Below are 14,906 nucleotides of genomic sequence, written 5' to 3'. Positions count from 1 at the left end.
TATCCTCAGCAGCAGAGGGAAGTCAGGCCTGAGCTCTACACAAGTAGCTCCACCCTGGAGGTGGAACCTACGGCAGCACCGGGAGCAGCTCCTCAGAGACTCCCTTCATCTGGCCGCCCTGCCCGAGGCATTTCTAAGGAGTTGGGACTCACAGGGATCAGCAGGGAGGAGCACAAGGGGAAAAGCTCTCCAGCCTGAAGTCAAGCGTGTCCAGAGCTAGCACCTGGCAACACACAGCTCGCATCCTCCCTGGAAGGCAGGTGAGAACCCTCGCCTGGGACTCCACACCCCTTCCCTCCAGGCGTCTCTCTGGCTCCGCCTTCCTCCACGGTCCTCTCATCTTTGGCCACAGTGTCTGTTTTGTGAGAAGAGAATGTTGAACAAGCTGGGCTCTCGTCATTCTGAGTCCGAACTCTCATTTGACTTGGAAGACTTATGCTTTCGTTTTTTCTTCTTTTTCCTATTATTTTCTTTCTTCTTTTTCTTGTGTTTCTATTCTGAGGAACTGGAGCTGCTCCCATCGTCATCTGACATTGAATCCTCCAGTAATCGTTTTGATTGTTGTATCCTAAACACATAAGATTGACCAAATAACCATATTCAATTCAACCTAAAAAAATTTTTTTAGATAAAAAGATAAGAGCAGTAGTGAGGATGAAAACTGTCACAAATAGTCACCTCATTAAAGATAGTATTGATGTTTATTTTTGCATATTTCCCCATTCTGATCTATATCCATGCCTATTTTACATGACTGTAACCAGTGTACAAGCCATTTTGTATTCTCAGGTGAATACTAGGTAATCTCCCTCCTCAACAATTACAATTCAGTATCACCAATTTGAAAAAAAAAAAAAAAAAAAAAAACCCTCTTGTTTTTTCACCCTGTCTTTATTCATGTCTAATTTATAACAATAGCTCAGGCCCTTAAAGACATTGGAGAAGATAAAACACAAGAACGAGACTCAAATCACATGGTACAACTAGGTATCACAACGTGGGCTGCCAGCATCAACTATCTGTGACGTGAGTGGGCTTGGCCAACCTTTAAGTTAACCCAAGTGGAACAGGCTGCCTGCTCATTCCCCACATGCTGGTCTTTTCAGGGATTACTCCTGTTCTCCAAACATTTCACAATTAAAATACTATCTTTATTAAACCATTTCTCTAATACTGGAACGGCTGTTTCTAACTTGGTATGATTTCAGACTTTAAGAAGATATGATCACCAGAACAGTCTCACCTTATATCCTTTTTGTGTCTTTTATTCTCTCGTATGATGTCATACATGGGATCTTCATGTGCCTTAAAGGTGAAAAAGGGTTGGATGAAAAAAGGGTTAAAGCTGGGTTAGGCTTGCTAGGTTGTTAGTTAATTAAACATTCAACCCCTAGGTTACTAAAAGCCAGTTACTCTGTTTCAGTTTGATTGTTCCAATGTTCTAATCCTTCCTAAGGGGCCCCAGCACTGCCAACTTCCTGAAGCTGTGAAAAGAATTTCCCAAATAGGAAGATACAGGAGGTTAACCTGGTGGTCCAGTGGTTAGGACTCGGCACTTTTCACTGTGGAGGCCCTAGGGTCAACCCCGATCAAGGAACAGGATCCCGCAAGCCACACAATGCAGCCAAGAGAAAAAAATACAGGATATAATTTAAGAACCCTTTATAAAGAAATAAACCATAGCAGAATCATGAAATATTATTCACGGAAGAAATACTGAAGCAATTCTCTTTGTTCTCTGTCGATACATGACCATGAAATATTAATAGTATTAAGAAAAACAAATGAATTATAAAATCACATATAGGGGGACTTCCCTGGTGGTTCAGTGGCTAAGACTCTGCTCTCCCAATGCAGGGGGCCTGGGTTCAATTCCTGGTCAGGGAACTAGATCCCACATGCCGCAAATGGTGCAGCTAAATAATAAATACAAAAAAATAAAATAAAATTATATATAAGCATGAAACATTTATAGATATACAAAAATATATAAGTCTCCCAAAGTCTGGAAATATACTGGAGGTATAGATAATTTTAAATGATTTGAATTACTTAAAAATAAGAACACATGTATGGGAAATGTTACGATATGTGAATTATCTTGTTTTAAAAAAGAATAAACATTTATAATAGAAATTTTAGATACTGTCAGAAAATTAAGTTTTAAAAACGTTGATTACTTCACTACCCAGAAATAACAGTAACATTAACATGTGGTGTCTTTTTCTTGTTTTTTTTTCTTGTTCTGGGGTATTTCTTTTTTGCCATCCTATGCAGTCTGTGGGATCTTAGTATCCCAACCAGGGATTGAACCTGTGCCCACATCAGTGAAAGCACCAAGTCCTAACAGTGACCACCAGGGAACTCCCTGGTCTCTCTTTTTCAGTCATTATTCATAATTTATGAAAAATCATAATCATACTATATAAAACTCTATTATTTTTCATTTACGTTTTCATGAACATTTCCCCATGATATAACACATTCTTCTAAGCCACAATTCCTAATGGCTAATCTGTTACAGTAATTTATGTCGATATTTAATTTATCTTGATATGTTAGACTATTAAGTTGTTTTCCATTTTTCTTTCAGTCAGTTCAGTTGCTCAGTCATGTCCAACTCTTTGCGATCCCATGAATCATGGCATGCCAGGCCTCCCTGTCTGTCACCAACTCCCGGAGTTCACTCAGACTCATGTCCATCGAGTCAGTGATGCCATCCAGCCATCTCATCCTCTGTCATCCCCTTCTCCTCCTGCCCCCAATCCCTCCCAGCATCAGGGTCTTTTCCAATGAGTCAGCTCTTCACATGAGGTAGCCAAAGAATTGGAGTTTCAGCTTCAGCATCAGTCCTTGCAAAGAACACCCAGGACTGAACTCCTTCAGAATGGACTGGTTGGATCTCCTTGCAGTCCAAGGGACTCTCAAGAGTCTTCTCCAACACCACAGTTCAAAAGCATCAGTTCTTCGGCACTCAGCTTTCTTCACAGTCCAACTCTCACATCCATACATGACCACCGGAAAAACCATAGCCTTGACTAGACGGACCTTTGTTGATATGTTAGACTATTAAGTTGTTTTCCATTTTTCTTTAGTTTTCATTTTTCTAAACATATAAATAATAATTAAAACTATCCTATACATACACAAATAGTTGTGTATATACTAGTGTTCTCTTATACTCTTAAGGTAAATTCTTATAAGTAGGATTTCTGAGTCAAAATGAGTATCCTTAAAGTTTCTGGGATTTATCGCCAAACTATGTTCTATGGTATCTGTAAAAATTGTCACTCCACTAGAAGTGGAATGATTGATGTCAAAATAAGTTATATCAGATTATTAAAATGAAAACACAGCATCTTAAATATCATAAAAACCAGAGAATGTCTGCTGACTCCAGTCTGTTTTACGTTGACAACCTCAATACAGCCAGACATCTGCATATTTTACTTGATAGAAGCAGTTACTGATTTTACACCCCTGGGAAGTGACTATTAAAATAATGTGAGGAAATGATAGATTTATTTTACTGTCAAGTAAAGAGTATATACAATTTATATATACATTTCTAGCTTATAGTTTAAAGATATAATCTTTAGGTAAAGCCTGGAAAACTAAAACCCTATTTTAGCTATGAAACCTGTCTTTTTAAATACAATGTTTAAAAAAGTGATTGAATAAATAACAATGTCTGTTTCAGAAAAAGAATTACTATTCCCAAGGTATAAGCAAATAACAGTTTAATGAGAAGTTAATTTTTCATTAAAGAATGAATCTATCTCACAAATATACAGGCATAATAGCTCATTCGTTATTGCACTTGGCAGATACTGCGTTTGTGGCAGCTCTGTGTCGAGCAAGTCTGTCAGCTTTGTATTTCCAACAGTATTTGCTTACTGCATGTCACAGTGTCACATTTTGGTAATTCTCACAATATTTCAAACTTTTTCATCATTGTTAACGTTTGTTAGGGTGATCTGTAATCAGTGATCTTTGAAGTTAGTACTATAGGCTTCTGAAGGCACAGATGATGGTTAGCAGTTTTTAGCAAGAAAGTATTTGAAATTGTTACGTACTTTTTTTTTAGACAGAATGCTGTTGCATACTTAACCAACTACAGTATAGTGTAAACATGACTTTTGTATGTATTGAGAAATAAAAAAATTTGTGTCATTCACTATATTGTGATATTCACTTCTAAATATTGCTAGAACCAAACCTGCCTTATCTCTGAGGTATGCCTATGACTTAACACAAATGTGGTTAACACCAGACACTGGCTGAATGGCTCTGGGAATGTATTTTGTGTGAATTTCCAGTTTACTGATGACAGCCTAATTCACTGATATTCACTGTCTCTGATATATATAAATTGATATGGTGGGGCTCTACTTACTACTCTGAACTGTTCTAAGTTTTGATTACCTTTGATAAAAAAAGGGCATTCTTTGTCCCCTGTTCAGTGACTATATCGTTTACAGCACCAACCTGAAAGCAAAAAAACAAAAAAGGAAATATTTCTGTAAGATAACACAGTTTCCTTTAAAGAAGACAAAGAATTGGTAGATCATATCAGAGTTTTTCTTCATTAAACTCCAATTCTAAAAACAAATGCAATCAATGAATGAACCATGTAAGATCCTAAAAAACAAAGGAAAACTTGTGATTGGGTTATGTCCCAATAAACCCATTGTACGTTGAAAATATCGTAGGTCGAAAATGCACTTTAATGCACCTAACCTACTGAATATCATAGCTTCAGTTCAGTTCAGTCACTCAGTCGTGTCCAGCTCTTTGCGACCCCATGAATTGCAGCACGCCAGGCCTCCCTGTCCATCACCAACTCCCGGACTTCACTCAAACTCAGGTCCATCAAGTCGGTGATGCATCCAGCCATCTCATCCTCTGTCGTCCCCTTCTCCTCCTGCCCCCAATCCCTCCCAGCATCAGAGTCCTTTCCAATGAGTCAACTCTTCAGATGAGGTGGCCAAAGTATTGGAGTTTCAGCTTTAGCATCATTCCTTCCAAAGAAATCCCAGGACTGATCTCCTTCAGAATGGACTGGTTGGATCTCCTTGCAGTCCAACGGACTCTCAGGAGTCTTCTCCAACACCACAGTTCAAAAGCATCAATTCTTCGGCGCTCAGCTTTCTTCACAGTCCAACTCTCCCATCCATACATGACCACTGGAAAAAACATAGCCTTGACTAGCCGGACCTTTCTTGGCAAAGTAATGTCTCTGCTTTTGAATATACTATCTAGTTTGGTCATAACTTTCCTTCCAAGGAGTAAGCATCTTTTAATTTCATGGCTGCAGTCACCATCTGTAGTGATTTTGGAGCCCAGAAAAATAAAGTCTGACACTGTTTCCCCATCTATTTCCCATGAAGCGATGGGACCAGATGCCATGATCTTCGTTTTCTGAATGTTGAGCTTTAAGCCAACCTTTTCACTCTCCACTTTCACTTTCATCAAGAGGCTTTTTAGTTCCTCTTCACTTTCTGCCATAAGGGTGGTGTCATCTGCATATCTGAGGTTATTGATATTTCTCCCGGCAATCTTGATTCCAGCTTGTGCTTCCTCCAGCCCAGCGTTTCTCATGATGTACTCTGCATATAAGTTAAATAACCAGGATAGCTTAGCCTAGCTTAAATGCACTCATAACACCTATTGATACATTAGCCTACAATTGGGCAAAATCATCTAACACAAGGGCTTCCCCAGTGGCTCAGCAGTAAAGAATCTGCCTGCAATGCAGGAGCTACAAGAGACACAGGTTCAGTCCCTGGGTCAGGAAGATCCCCTGGAGAAAGGCATGACAACCCACTCCAGTATTCTTGACTGGAGAATCCCACAGACAGAGGAGCCTGGTGGGCTACAGTCCATGGGGTCAAAAAGAGTCGGACACGACCAAAGTGACTTAGCAAAGGCAATCTAACACAAAGCCTATTTTACTGAATAAAAAGCCTATTTTATAATAAAGTGTTGAATTTCTCATGTAACTTATAAATGGATGTATGAATTCATTTACATATAATCAGTTCAGTTCAGTTGCTCAGTCATGTCTGACTCTTTGCAACCCCATGAATCACAGCACGCCAGGCCTCCCTGTCCATCACCATCTCCTGGAGATGCACAAAAAAGCCAAATTGATCAAAACAGTAGATTAATGGCTATCTGGGGCTGAAGTGGGGATTAACTGGAAAGAGTCCTGAGGGATCTTAAAGGGAGGATAAAATTTTCTAAAACTTATTTATGGCAATAAATAAATATACTCAGTAGTTAACTAAAAAAAAATCACTATTTAAAATGGGTGAACTTCATAATATCTATATTAAACTGCAATAAAGCATTTTCAAAAGGCCACAAACCCAAACATACAGAGAAAAACTTTAAGTCGAATGCAAAAAAAATTTGTATACCACAATGCAATAAACACTAAAATGAACAGACACCAGAAAATTCAATTCTAAGGCACCAGAGGGGAGAACTGAGAATCAACTCAATTTTTCTTTGCAGAACCTCCAAAGAGCTCAGGAATTGAGCTCTGAGCACCAGATACTGTTGAATGTAAGGGTAAAGGAGGAGCTGAAATAACGAGGACTGATTAAAAGTCCGAGGGCAACTCTTACTAGCCCTGGTAGAAGTTATTGTCTGAAAAAGGTAAATCATAGGATCTCTGGCAAAAGGACATCAGATACACGTGAAGGCAAGGTGTGACAGTAAATACAGAAGGTTACAGGAACACATAAAAAAAGCAGACGGCAAGATTTCCCAGCCTTTTTGCTCCAGTTAGATTCCACAACACTAGCAGCTTGGCCTTCACCCTCCATGGAGGAGCCGCCTTCTCTGGGAAAATACAACCCAGCCCTAGAAGAAAAACCTATAGGTACTGACCTCATAAGTTCTCAGTTGGACAGACTAGAAAGATCACCCTCCAGTGAAACTCAACAAGCCCTACTCATACACTTAGAGCTTCCAATCAACTTTTTATCTCCCAGTGATGAGCAAGAATCCCTGTGATTGCCAGTCTTCAAGATGGACTCCAAAATCCCTAAAAAACATGCCCTCAGGTATTCCCTGCAATGCTGAATAAAGCTAATTGTTGTAACCTAGGTACTGGGAAAGGATGGTGTGTGAATGGAGGCAAAGAAACATGAACTGCTATTTTAATTGTATGCATGAAGAATCTCTGAACAAACAAACGTCTTTAAAGGCAGCAGTACCCCTTCTTCAAATGCCATCTTATGCTGGTGCAGTGGATTGTGTGCACACAGCTCCACCTGGTCCAGACCCACCCTGTGTGGCCCACAGCCCCTTTCAGGTCACCTGGAGAAAACCTTGATACCATTGATGAGGAGGATTGGCTGAAGCAAGACCCAAGGGACCACCCCCCAATGCATCTCTTGATCCCCATGGCATTTCTACATGGAATATCCTTTCTGTTACAGGAATATTACTGAAGCATAGACTCTGCAAGCAACTACAGCCCTGTGGAAGATCACCGTCCTTGCAGCCAGAAGCCCTGGAGTCAAGGCACTGCTCTGCCGCTTACCCCAGACACCGACTAACACATGCAAGGGGGCTTCCTCATCTATTGCCTACAGATCATGCCCTGACTTCAACAGCATAGTGTGAGAATGAATTAAAAGGCGTGAACTCGTTTGTAAACAGTGGTCTATAACTTGCGTGAATTGAGGGTGTTACTTGAAACCTTTCCATGCTCACACTGCATGACTTTGACTTCTTTCCCGAGTGGCATCCAAAGTCCTTTGGTTGGTGCGTGGGCCAGAAATTCCCTGGCATGTTCATTGCCTGGGACATCTGGTATACAGTCTTCTGGCTTAGTCTCATCTTCCTGAAAAAGGAAAGAGTGTGTAAGCTCTGTGGCAAAGCACCAGAGCTCTCTCCCACCTGCTTGAGAACACAGCACTGCCTGGCTTGCTCATGGGCTGGAGATCCCTATGTCATCATGTTATCCTCTGAAGAGCTAGAAAGACAAATTATAACTGAGAAAGAAAATATAAGTAACTATTCCAGAAGAGCTAGCCTACCACAAAAACAAAGTAGCTGTTCTTAGAGAAAAGTCACTAGTGTTTACACAGGGATGATCTGTGAGCTCCAAGTTCTAATTCTAGAGCATAAAAATTAGATTCTAAGATCACAAAAAATTTTCTGCTAACTTAGAAGCTTTGTGGAATGAGGCAGAAGATAGAATTAAACAAATAAGGTTTCCTGAAACAATAAAAACAATGTGTCAGAGTAAAATAGATTATTAGACCTTGAAGGCCACTGTCACATTCTATAATCTCATACATACTGTATTTGTCAGATGCATTTTCACCACCAAATAACTGCACTGTATAATTAAGGTGCTTTTTTTTACATTATGATTTTTTCATGTTTCCATGAATATTAAATTTATAATGGAAGAATGTTTTCTAAAAAATTTCTCTTTAAGTTAAAAGCTACCAAACAGGAAAGGTTACTTTGGTCTTAAGTCCTCTAAGTCTCACTCCCAGAGAAACATGCTGACACTGTGGCCGGGGTGCTGGAGGAGGGACTCTGCACCAGGCCGGGCTGGACTGGACGGAGTCACATGTCCTCAGACTCCACTGTTCTCTGAACTGATGACATTCAAGAAAGCAGCAATGGAGCGTCAGAGAAGGAACATGGGGCAGCAGAGCTTTGAGAAGATTCAGTCGCAAGGGAGACAGAAAGAAGGGGAGCGAGTGCTGAGGACACCCAGGGGGCCTGCAGTGGTGTCTTAGGGACAGACGTGAGGCAGACAAAACTTCTGCAAAGGCACGGACTATGGCAAAGCCCAAAGTGCACGAACTGACTGCCATCTGCAGAGAAGAGACAGGACTACCATAAAGGAGCGTCAAACCTTAAGCAGCTGTTTTTCATAGCAACTGAGTCTGAGCACTGAGTCAAATCTGTCTCAGAGAAAAACCAAAAATACAAGCTTTACACTGACCTTGATAAACCCAGGAGGAGGTTCTTCATAACTAGAAGGAAAAAAAAAAAACACTGGTCATCAACCATGTTCATAGGAACATAACACATTTCAATCAGCAAAAAGCAACTATAGGCCAAAATAAAAAGGTGTTGTTTTTTCAGTAAAAACAAAATATTATAACTAAAACAGTTAATAAAATATGCCCAGCAGTCAGAAGTCCCAAATAAATAAACTGATACTATACCACATCCTACTGGGTTGTAGAACTTAAATTCACGGAAGTAATAACCTGGTGTCTTGGCATGATTTTATTTTTGGAAGAATCAAGAGATTGCAGGGAAAATGTGATGTAAAAAGAGCCTTGAGTTAATTATGGTTCCAATCTGTCATTACACTTGTGGGTGATTTACCTATCATAATTTTCAACTTCCCTTACACTGAGAGGGTCATGGGGATGGGGACTGTGCAGAGGGGAGGGAGCGAAGCCAGAGGGAAGGACCTGTTGTAGCAGAAGGAGGTGGGGTTGACCTGTCCCAGAGGCTCCTCCTCCCACTCCCCACCCACCAGCTTCGGATTCAAGACCCTCCCTGAAAGGCCTGGCTGGCCTTCCAGTGAGCTGAGTGGGCTATGGGGATACTGTCTGCTGCTCAGCACCCTGACTGCCCTCTGACCTCTTGGGACTCAAAGATGCAGGCCTCCTGCTCAGTGCCTGGATAATAGGTGACACTCAGTGAAGAACTACTGCTAGAGAAGCAGATGACTGTGTGCAAATGTATTTTCCCTTCCACTAACACCGCTCTCAGACCCCAGGGTCCTGAGAACGCAAATCATGCCTGTGCTCCCAGCTCATTTCCATTTGTCATTGCTCTGCTGAAACTTCCAGAAAAGGCTTCTGGATGCCAAATCTAGAAAAGTAGCACCACATGCTCATGTTCATTTTTAAGTACTGACACACTACCTACTCGCTATTAAACACAGTGTGGGTGTTGGGTTTAATTGTGAATGCCCAAGGGACCAAAAACAAAAATGAGAATGAAAACAGAGAAACAGAACAACCGAACATGCCAGGTCTGTTCAGCGCTTCTGTAAGACATATCCAGCTGAGAACATCTGGACACTGTAGCTGGTTTAAAATTGTGTCTTGACTCCAGAAACTTGGAAACACACATGGGAGCTTCACCATTGCTGCACCCAGATGGTGAGAGCCAGGATGACTAATTTTCCACATTTTCTATAATGAAGATGTGTTACTTTATGACCAGGGGGAAAATGTTTAAAATGTGAACTAGATATACATATGGGACAATCTCCATAAGTTTAAATTTTTAAAAAAGGGGAGTGAAGAGCAAACCATTATATTTGGTGTGATTTTTTTTTTTGGCCACACTAGGCAGCTTGTGGGATCTTAGTTCTCCAACCAGTGATCAAACCCAGGGTCCCAGCAGTAAGATCCCTGAGTCGTAACTACTGGACTGCCAGGGAGTTCCGTTGGTATTTGTGTATATGGGTAAAAGAAGTCATCGTATGGCCATAACACACCCACCTTTGTTATTATATATATAGACTGTCTCTGGAAGGATATCTAAAAAACTGGCTTGTCTCTAAGGAGGGGAACTAAGGATCATATAAATGGGGAGACTTTATTATTCATTCTACTTGCATTTGCATGCACATGTATTAACTTGCAAAATGTTTTCTAATTACAACATAAAAGCAAAATCAGTGGTATCTTCATTACAGCTATGTTGGTGTAAGCCCAGGTTAATATACTTCTGAAAGAAAACTGAAGGTAACAGGGACTAAGAAAAATGGAGCCTCAGATAGAGGAAGCTCTGCCCCTGAAGACTACAAAGTAAACAACCAGGCATGAAGAGACTTAGCTTTTTATGTGTGGGACACTGCTTTTCCAAAGTAAATGCTTAAAATATTTTCTAACAGAAAGTGGGGAGATGATAACAGTTCATCAGCATCCATTCATTAGGAACATTAATGCTATGCCTTATGCATAGAGACCAAAAGGAGACTGCTGGTACCATCATCAATCAACTGATCCAAGAATACATCCTTTGAGCCACAAGAGTTATACAAACAACAACATATGGCCAACAAACTGAAATCCAAATTACTGAAAAAATATGTAACTACTGATGCCAAAATGAAAAGGACTGTGAAGGGACTAGACATTTTGAAATCTATTATTAGCAATGGCTTCCCTAAAAAGTCCATTTTACAACTGTTTTCATAAGTTTAAAGGAAGGTGGTTGATGGTTTTTCCTCGGGCTAAAGAATTCATTAATTTAACATATTAAAAAAAGATAGTTCTCAATGTCTGAAGTAATATATAACTAGTACACATAACAGAGAATAATTTAGAAATGGTAGTATGTTTATGTTAAGTTTAGCTTCTATGCCATAACAATCAAGGAATCTACATTTATCTTTGTAGTTAAATTCTTTTTTATCTTTTGCATGGCCCATGGGATCTTAGTTCCCCAACCAGGGATCAAACCCGTGCCCCCTGCATTGGAGTCTAAAACCACTGGACTGCCAGGGGAGTCCCTGTAGTTAATTCTTAATATTTAAAAAAGTTCATCAAGGCCCATTATTCTGTCCCATGTAAGAAGCTTACCATTAAATCATTCAGATGATGATAATTTATTCTGTGTAATAAGACTAAATTAAGAAGGAATGTCTTCCCAACTGGGTCTGAGGGAAAAAAATCTTTATTGAGCCTAGTATTTCAAATTACTCCTTGTGATTCTGAGTACTTGCGTGGGCTTTCTTTCAAAAAGATCCTCATGTAAGCATATTTCACCCCAAACAATTGTTCCTGCAACAGCTTGTCTTATCTGAGACTGGAAAACAGAGGCAGAATTGGCACATAGACTCAGAATGTCCATTCTGCTATGCCAAGTAGCCCAGGAGCTCTTAAGTGACAGAGTGGGAACATGGACTGGAGCCTAGGTGGGAGACTCAGATGTCTTTGAGGGCCTGGCAGGTATGGGCAAAGAGAGAAGCAAGGTAAAGTGTAAGAAAATGGCCAGTGGAGATTGAAGTGGGTACATCAGGGACAAAGGATTGCAATTCAATTTCTGAAAAAACAAACAAACTGTGGGGCTTGCCATTTAATATGGTAGACTGAACAACATGCTTTATTTTTTGTTTTTTGTTATAACAACAATAAACAAATTTAAAAGGTAGAAAGCTACAAAGGAATCTTGAGCAGAGACAATATCAGAGGAAGATTTCAACAAATCTGGGCAAGTGGAAGGAAGAAAGAACTGATTTCTGTCTGTGTAGGAAGTTAGTCTTCAGGAGATGGGGTTAGGGAATGTGGACATGGAGTGGCTGAAGCCACCAGTTTTTTCCTCCTTCCTTATATCCAGGAAACTGCCCACCCAACCTGTGAAGGCGACTGCAGATTAGTGCCCTCTGAGCATAGCTGAGGATGGGAGTGATAGTGAGCATGGGCTGAAAATCGATGCTGAATGGAAGTTTGTATGAACTCGAGACACTCAGCCTTCTCCTTTCCAACCCACCCAGAATGCTTGCATCCAAGCATAGATTCCCAGACTGAAGGGTCTTCTCTAGAGAAGCTGAAGAGCCCTAAAAAAAATCTCTACCCACAGCCTGATCTTCCTCTAGTGAGGCTGTGCAGTCAATGAACAAGCACCTTCTCTCTCTGTCTCATACATGGATGCTTCTCAAGGGTGTTACAGGGCCTCACTCTTAAATATGAGTAGACACCCAGATATCCCAGGCATTAGGGGGGAAAAACTCTAAATGGAAGACAGATCAAAAGAAAAGGTAAATACAAAGGCAATGGCGGGAGCAGAAAACAAAGAAAAATTAGTATCCTTGAAGAAGAAACAAGAAAGGATGCTATGGAAAAATAATGTGCAGAATGAGAAAAAGTTCTTGAATTGAGAAATACGAGAACAGAATTTTTTAAATATGTGCAGTAGAAGAAACAGAAGATAAATCTACAAAATAGATTGAAAAGTCAAAGGGATAAACAACTGGAGATAAAAGATAATTACAGGATCGACAGAAATCCAACAGAAAGAAAAAGAAAAGGAGAAAAAAAAATCAAAACAGTACATTTATTTAATGTACCCATGAAATGTCAAAAAATGATAAGAAACTGTTGTAAAAAAGACACACATCATCATAAGCTTCAGAATGGCAAAAATAAATGAAAGTAAAGTTGCCAAAGCTTTAAGAGTAGAGTTAAGGCTGAGCAGGTAAACTATAAAAGAAAGGGACTCACAGTGCCATCAGACTCCTTAGCAATTGTGGAAATGACATGCCACCTTCAAAACTGAGTGAAAATAATTTTTGACCTAGAATTCTATACCTCACCAAATTATGAAGTTTCAAGACAGAATAAAGACATTTTCAGATATGCAAGGCATCAAAAAATTTACCTCCAATACACTCTTTCATGGGAAGTTACAGAATGTGCTTCAGCAAAATATGGGAGTAAAGACAGAAGGAGGAACAGATGCAATCCAGGAATGGGATATAAGACAGGATATTAGTGAAAGAAATTCCAGGGTAATGGTTGCACTCCAGGTCTAGAAAGTAATGAAGGATTACTGGAGGATAAAAGATGAAAGATCCAATTGAAAAATAAAATGGTTGATTATCTAGATAGGCATACATGGGGAAAGTATTTTCAGCTTTTGAAGCCTCAGGGGGAAAAATAGCACTTGATAATAGTATATGAAGTCGCTTAGTTGTGTCCAACTCTTTGTGACCCCATGGACTGTAGTCTATCAGGCTCCTCGTCTGTCCATGGGATTTTCCAGACAAGAGTACTGGAGTGGATGGCCATTTCCTTCTGCAGGGGGGATCTTCCCGACCCAGAGATTGAACCCTGGTCTTCCGCATTGTAGGCAGACACTTTTACCATCTGAGCCACAAGGGAAGTCCCTGGTGTGAAAAGAAGAGAAGCAAAAAGCAAAGGAGAAAAGGCAAGATATACCCATTTGAATGCAGAGTTCCAAAGAATAACAAGAAAAGAAAGCCTCCCTCAGTGATCAATGCAAAGAAATAGAGGAAAACAGTACAATGGGAAAGACTAGAGTTCTCGTCAAGATAATTAGAGATACCAAGGGAACATTTCATGCAAAGATGGGCTCAATAAAGGACCGAAAGGGTATGGATCTAACAGAAGCAGAAGATATTAAGAAGAGGTGGCAAGAATACACAGAACTGTACAAAAAAGATCTTCACAACCAAGATAATCACGGTGGTGTGATCACTCACCTAGAGCCAGACATCCTGGAATGTGAAGTCAAGTGGGCCTTAGGAAGCATCACTACGAACAAAGCTAGTGGAGGTGATGGAATTCCAGTTGAGCTATTTCAACTCCTAAAAGATGATGCTGTGAAAGTGCTGCACTCTATATGCCAGCAAATTTAGAAAACCCAGCAGTGGCCACAGAACTGGAAAAGGTCAGTTTTCATTCTAATCCCAAAGAAAGGCAATGCCAAAGAATGCTCATATCACCACACAATTGCACTCATCTGACACGCTAGTAAAGTAATGCTCAAAATTCTCCAGGCCAGGCTTCAACAATATGTGAACTGTGAACTTCCAGATATTCAAGCTGGTTTTTAAAAAGGCAGAGGAATCAGAGATCAAATTGCCAACATCCACTGGATCATTGAAAAAGCAAGAGAGTTCCAGAAAAACATCTATTTCTGCCTTAATGACTATGTCAAAGCCTTTGACTGTGTGGATCACAATAAACTCTTGAAAATTCTGAAAGACACGGGAATACCAGACCACCTGACCTGCCTCTTGAGAAATCTGTATGCAGGTCAGGAAGCAATAGTTAGAACTGGACATGGAACAACAGACTGGTTCCATATAGGAAAAGGAGTACGTCAAGGCTGTATATTGTCACTGTGCTTATTTAACTTATGTACAGAGTACA

General features: G+C 40.2%; 1 protein-coding gene across 1 annotated transcript; it reads right to left on the bottom strand.

Annotated features, from left to right (window-relative positions):
* Positions 1-12: 12 nt before the first annotated feature.
* On the bottom strand, positions 13-9,004 carry LOC129659239 (retinitis pigmentosa 9 protein homolog). Its single transcript, XM_055590459.1, has 4 exons — positions 8,981-9,004; positions 7,729-7,858; positions 1,244-1,305; positions 13-568 (listed from the first exon to the last, which is right to left on the bottom strand). Exons 2-4 carry the CDS (start codon positions 7,852-7,854, stop codon positions 493-495), a joined length of 264 nt encoding a protein of 87 aa, XP_055446434.1. The 5' UTR covers positions 7,855-7,858; positions 8,981-9,004; the 3' UTR covers positions 13-492.
* Between the last annotated feature and the right edge of the window lie 5,902 nt (positions 9,005-14,906).

Source organism: Bubalus kerabau, chromosome 8, assembly GCF_029407905.1.
Source record: "Bubalus kerabau isolate K-KA32 ecotype Philippines breed swamp buffalo chromosome 8, PCC_UOA_SB_1v2, whole genome shotgun sequence".
Classification (NCBI taxonomy): Eukaryota; Metazoa; Chordata; class Mammalia; order Artiodactyla; family Bovidae; genus Bubalus; species Bubalus kerabau.
Note: the sequence above shows the minus strand (reverse complement) of the source record. Positions and strands in the feature narration are given on the sequence as shown.